This window comes from Asterias amurensis, chromosome 3 (genome assembly GCF_032118995.1).
Source record: "Asterias amurensis chromosome 3, ASM3211899v1".
NCBI classification, from domain to species: Eukaryota; Metazoa; Echinodermata; class Asteroidea; order Forcipulatida; family Asteriidae; genus Asterias; species Asterias amurensis.
The window spans coordinates 20476189-20482183 of record NC_092650.1 but is presented as its reverse complement, the minus strand read 5'-3'; the positions used below and the strand labels follow the sequence as shown (position 1 = coordinate 20482183).

The window sequence follows — 5995 nt, the reverse complement described above, 5'->3', positions numbered from 1 at the left end:
TGAAAACAAGTTGTTGATTTGATTTTGTATTTAATGATGATTCTTTGGCCGTTTTGATTAATAATAACATTAAGAGGTTCTTATTATCGCTTTATCACACCCCCCTAGGGGTGTATCAAAGAGCTCAGTATATTTTCATGCAAGGTATGCGGAGCTACTTTTTGAAGTACGAGACATTCCTTTATATCACCAGGCAATGAATAACAAGGTGATGTGGCGCAATATGCTGCTGATCAGATCAGAAAAACAGGGACGAACCCCCTTCTCTTTATGATTAAGTGCACTTAAGTTTCTTTTACAAACTGTTTCAACAGAACACATAGGACATAAAGGACCACTGGGGCTTTACCTCCCATCCGAAGGACGCAGCAATATTGGTGTGTTGCGACTGGGACTCAAACCCACACTCTGCTGATCAGAAACAACCGAGCTAGACTTCGTTCTCTTGTATTTGCAGTCTTCTTGCGGGTAGACCTTTGAAGAAATACAATATATCTACTAACTTTTCTCATCGCTGAAGAAAGTGAAATCAGTTTAGAAAAAATATACCATTTTGTTACTGGGGAATTTGTGATCAGTTTAATTCAATATTCAAATTCCACATAACACCGAAGTCACACATACAACACTACAGCTTAAAGGCACTTAAGTTGTTTTGACAATTAAAACTAGGTATTTTAATACCATAAGTACATTTCTTACAGATGGACGGTTTCAGCAAGTCGTACGTCGGAGCCATGATTCAAAATACAGGCCTAAACATTTTAAGTACTGTGCAAGATAAGACATTCATGAGAAAAGTTTAAAGTTTTTTGGGAATTTACTGATTGAACTAGAAAATACATACATCAAGGCATATTTGCTAATGAGGCAATTTAAGCATATAATGAAAGCTTGTGAATTTAAATCCATTTTCCATCTTTGTTTGAATACTCGATAATAGTTAATCTACATTTGGAATACACTGCTTAAAATGGTTGTGCTGCAACCTGTGCAAACTATATAACTCTATCCAAACTACTGTACATGTGAGTATTTTAAGTTTAAGATAAGTTGTCAAATTTCTACAAATGCTCAAGACAGCATGCTACAACATAGACATTACCATGCAGTGAACATTTTAAAGGATGAATACATTTTAAAAATAAAGAGTAATCTTTTGAGGATTTGGTTTCTATCATAAATTGGAATCAATTGGACCAAAAAGACATTGGTTTGTGTAATCTTCCACATCCCTTGCTAAAATAGTACTCGGCAGAAATATTTAATTTATTTACAGTTTTTATCACAGTTAAAAATAAATAAGAAAAATGAAAAGGGATAAATAAATTGATATTTGGAAAGAATGTACAGCAATAGTTCATTCATTCAAATTTTGCTATAAATTTGAAATTTGAAAGCTCCAAGAATCAATCCCAGAAAAAAAAATTGTGTTTCATGTTCTTGCGGAAAGATCGCAGAGTGGTTGTAGTGATATGCCTCGAGTCAAGGCAAGAAACACAAACAAACTCTGACCAAGGAGCAAAGTATGTTACCCTCCCATACAAGCGTTCCACATGACATACACTGGGCGGAAGGTCAGAGACCAGTAATTTCAGCACTTACCACAAACTTCGCTTTGATCTTTTTGTAAAGCACTATATAAAAACCTTTTATTATTATTATTATTATAGTGGTAAGTTCTTTCACACATTTAGTAAAACTTTATACCTTTTCACATCATTCATAAACATCGCCAAAAGCCAGGTTACAGATGCAACAGCATGTACAGCCAGGTTATCCTGCTGATGAAGATCGTAGTATCGGGAGGAAAATTACAGGTACGGAAATATGTCCAGTTATGATGAGATCAAAAGTTAAACATTGAATTGTATCGAATTACCAACACAGATCAATTTCTATGCAATCATCATTCATATTCATCTTCATCATCTTCATACTCGTCATCATCATCGTCTTCTTCATCATCATCATCGTCATCATCATCGTACTGCAAGTTCTGAATGCGACTGGTATCCTGTCGTCCTTTGCCCGTCGTCTTCTGCTTGGTGGAGGATGATGAGGAGGAGGCAGGCTTGCTGCTCCTGCCCGTGGAGTTGAGAGACGTCCTTGAGTTGGCCAGTACAGAGTTACTGCTCCCAATGGTGGCATTGAAGGGGCGCAGACTGTTGCGGAACTCCTATAAGTGTTCATATTATTATTATTAAATGAAATATGCAAATGTAAAAAATAATTAAAACACTATTACATACACACTTTTGGTACTTTCAAAATTGTCAAACTCTATTCATATTAAAAAATGCATCTTAAAATGCAAAGCACTTGATACAGGGACTCACACGAGTCAGCCCTAGGTGCCCTGCTTGTGGAATGGGTAATTGGGGCTGGCCTGAGATGCATGATGTCACCATGAGAGGGTGAGTGATCGTTCGATTAGCTCTTGTCAGGGGCTCGCCACTTGTCTACAACTACTGATGATGGCTTACCTCGAGATCGTCTTCATCACTGATAGCATGAAGGTGTTGCCAAGCCTCGGTGTGGACCTCCAGGGCCTTAGCATGAAACAGCATCTCAATCTTAACAAACTCTGATAACATACTCTGTGAAGGTAGAAAGAACACAAGCCTTGTATAAAGACGGTGAAATTATGCTTTGTTAATAGTTGATTTTTCAAAGCTCACTACCAACCAAATATTATTAGTTATGATCTTCCTCGGCCTGTGTCATCTTACCTTGAGGTCTTGGAGTCTCTTCCTCTCGAAGGAGTCCATCTGATCCTCAAGGTTTTTATTGGAGCGCGATGCGTCTACGTTGGCCCTCTGAAGTTTAGATTCTGCTTGTGCCTTCAAGATGATACCATCAGTCAAGGACATCAAACAGTACATGTGCTCACTAATTGTTAACAATCTTTTCACTCGCCTACATCTGTTACACCAGTACACTTCTTGATAGCCCTTTTCACGTGTTACCCCACTGCACTTTCGCACTGTGTCATTATTATTCCATGGGGTTCCAGCTGCATGTTTCAAGAATACCAGGGGTTAAGGCCAAGTCACACAGGCCCCGATAACGGAACGAAAACGATAACAATACAAATGCACGCCCTCGATTGGTTGAATGAGCGTGGGCGTATTCTGCATGGAGCATCTCAACCAATCGAGGGCGTGCATTTTTATTGTTATCGTTTTCGTTATCGGGGCCTGTGTGACTTGGCCTTTATACTGATTAATACATACACCGGAGAAGGGTTGGTTACACCCCATTTATACCCATTTGTCGGGGCAGACTGTTGGTAAAGCAATTATACTGTGAAAAGGCTGGCCAATATTCTTGCCGTCCTGCCTTGTGCAACATCTGATAAAACTACAAATAATTTTGTTTAAAACAAATCCAGCCCATTATGTTTCCCTGCATAGACCCCTACAATATGACGCCGCACTCTTGAAACGCCCTCACTGAGGACAAAAAGCACCATCCCTGAGTCCAAAGGAGTCAAATCATTGGACGAACTTAGCTGTTCTTTGTGCATAAAAACTTGCGCAGACATCAACGTCCCTGAAGCGTTATACAAGGGGTCTATTAGTTAATTTCAAGGATACAATCTGCTGTCTGTTGTTGGGATTCTTCTTCCTAATATTCTCTAATCTCTTCTGCTGGTTGATCTCTTTGGTTCTGGCTGCAAAAGTGGCTTTCATGTCTTCCTGGCAAGCAAAAAAAACACACAATATTTTCAGCTACCATGTAAGGGGGTGGTCTAAAGTTGTCAAAAGATAAGTTTAAAACTGTGGACACTTTTGGTAAGTACAAATATACAAGTAAGTGCAAATATATAATTATTAGCATGAAAAGTAGCAAAGAAGAGCTTCTAATCGTAAACAACATTGAGAGAAAGAAAACGAAAGGATTAAGAAAGTTTTTGAGAGAAGAGGTAATTTCTCACTAAAATATTTGAATCTGAAAAAAAATTAATTCCTGAAATCTTTTTCAGGCATCTGAAAGCACACAAAATTGTGCAACAAGGGTGTTTATCAGTCATTTTTTCTTGCAACTTCGATGACCACCAATTTAGCCCAAATTTTTACAGATTTGTTATTTGTATGCATAAGTTGGGATACTCCAAGAGAGAATACTGGTCGTTGACAATAACCAAATGTGCCCAGTGCCTTCAAGGTCGGGAGGACAACAAAAATAATGAACCACAAGGGAAACTGACTGGGTTAAATAACTTGTGGACGATAACTCACCCGTGTATGTTTGAAGTTCTGACCATAAAGTGTCAGCGGATGAACAACCCTTTGGGAAAGTCGATCAACCTGTTGGGATAAAGATAAACCAAGGGAGCTGGCTGAACCGTTCATAACTCGCATGGATCTCATTTCTAGGCCTTGAACCTTGCTCTTGCAAGGGCATGGCAATTTTCCTTTGGTAAGGGGCCACGCTCTGGAGTAGGGGTAAACTGGTAAAAACCTTGGGTATTCTTGAAACGTGCAACCGAAACCCAGTGGAGTAGGGTCCTAGGCGTAGACATTGTTAAAGTCCGCTGGGATAATGGTGGGGTAAACAAACTTTTGGGGCCTCCCCAAGCCTGTATATTCCATGGGGACTAAGAGTATACAGTATGTCAGGAACCACTTCTTGCAACAGTGAAATGCTGCACGCTTGCCTGCCAGGCTAGCTGGCAGCGTTTCTGGTCCCATGTTTCATGTTTCATGTGTCCCATTACGACTCCAAGGAACAGTTGAGGGCAAGCGTCGGAGGGGCCGACATAGGAAGCCCTGGTCTGACAACATCCGAGACTGTACAGGTTGAAACAATGCTGCCCTTGTATGTATGGCGGAGGACATAGAACTGTGTGATCCATGACAGAAGCTATGCACCCATTATGGTACCCCAAACACCAGCTTGACAGTCTCGGAATGAGTGAGAGAGTGATTTGTTACAGCACTGATCTTGAAGAGAGGCTTGGCTTAAGTACCCACCAGATCTAGAAATCACATTTTTGCAATCTCACCATTGCTTGTCTGTAATCCTGCACTGACGACAGCCTCTCAGCAAATCCAGTCAGACCTGACTTTGTAGACGACGCTTCACTATCTGCGTACGCAAGGACACCCTTGGCAAGCTGGTCTCCCTTGTCTCGTAGCCTGGCAAGCTTGCGTGAGTAGGCACCAAACAGTTGGCACAGATCGGAAAAATGCCTCTCGACATTATTAATTCTCTGCTGGATGAATTTGGCTTGATTTTCTCTGCAAAATATAAAATTGTTTTATATTTAAAAAAATGTATAGTTGGGGGGCGGTTGGGGGGGGGGGTTGGAACTAGACTGCAGTCGTTTGTTTTGGTTGATACTTGTGTACAGCCCACGTACCAAAGACCTTTTCGCAAATACCATTGCGGAAGCGCAAACTGTTGAGTGAGGTGCATTGTGGGATAGCTACGGATCAATACTGATCACCAGCTAGACCACAATGCACCTTCATCCAAAGCTTTACTTTACGCGCGCCCAAGATGTATTTGCGAACCGGTGCCTACCCGTACCCGTACTGACTTAGAATGTTGCTTTCAGTATTGCATGGAACGTCTACTAGATAACAAAACAAATCCACGTTAATAAAATTAATCAGAATTAATTTAAATATAAATGACTTTGAATTAGATGGTCAGGCATGTCATTGTCAATGTCAGGCATGCACTGCAGTAGGAAAATAAGAAATTCAATTTGTCCTTGTTCATTTTTGGGAAACATTTCATGATTTCATTTTTCAAAATTTTATTTATTTACCTTGCTCGAGCGTCTGCATTCCTAAGACTCATGATGGTTGGCTGGGAGGACAACACGGAACACTGTCAACTATCGGAATGATTTAGAACACCATTGGCATTACCTCCATAAAGTAAAATGTTTAGGACGTTTGAGTATCGCCTGATAAAAAAAACTTGTTTACTGCAAAAATGAAAAATTTTACGATGACAGGAACAGCGCCCTCTGTTGGAT

At 40.2% G+C, this 5995-nt stretch overlaps 1 protein-coding gene across 1 annotated transcript; it reads right to left on the bottom strand.

The window, feature by feature from the left end:
- Positions 1-567: 567 nt before the first annotated feature.
- On the bottom strand, positions 568-5954 carry LOC139935349 (CBY1-interacting BAR domain-containing protein 1-A-like). The gene is made up of 7 exons (XM_071929887.1): positions 5783-5954; positions 5012-5246; positions 4245-4313; positions 3600-3701; positions 2733-2843; positions 2487-2600; positions 568-2179 (listed from the first exon to the last, which is right to left on the bottom strand). The coding sequence occupies exons 1-7, from the start codon at positions 5812-5814 to the stop codon at positions 1910-1912; spliced, it is 933 nt and encodes a 310-aa protein (XP_071785988.1). The 5' UTR covers positions 5815-5954; the 3' UTR covers positions 568-1909.
- Positions 5955-5995: the final 41 nt, after the last annotated feature.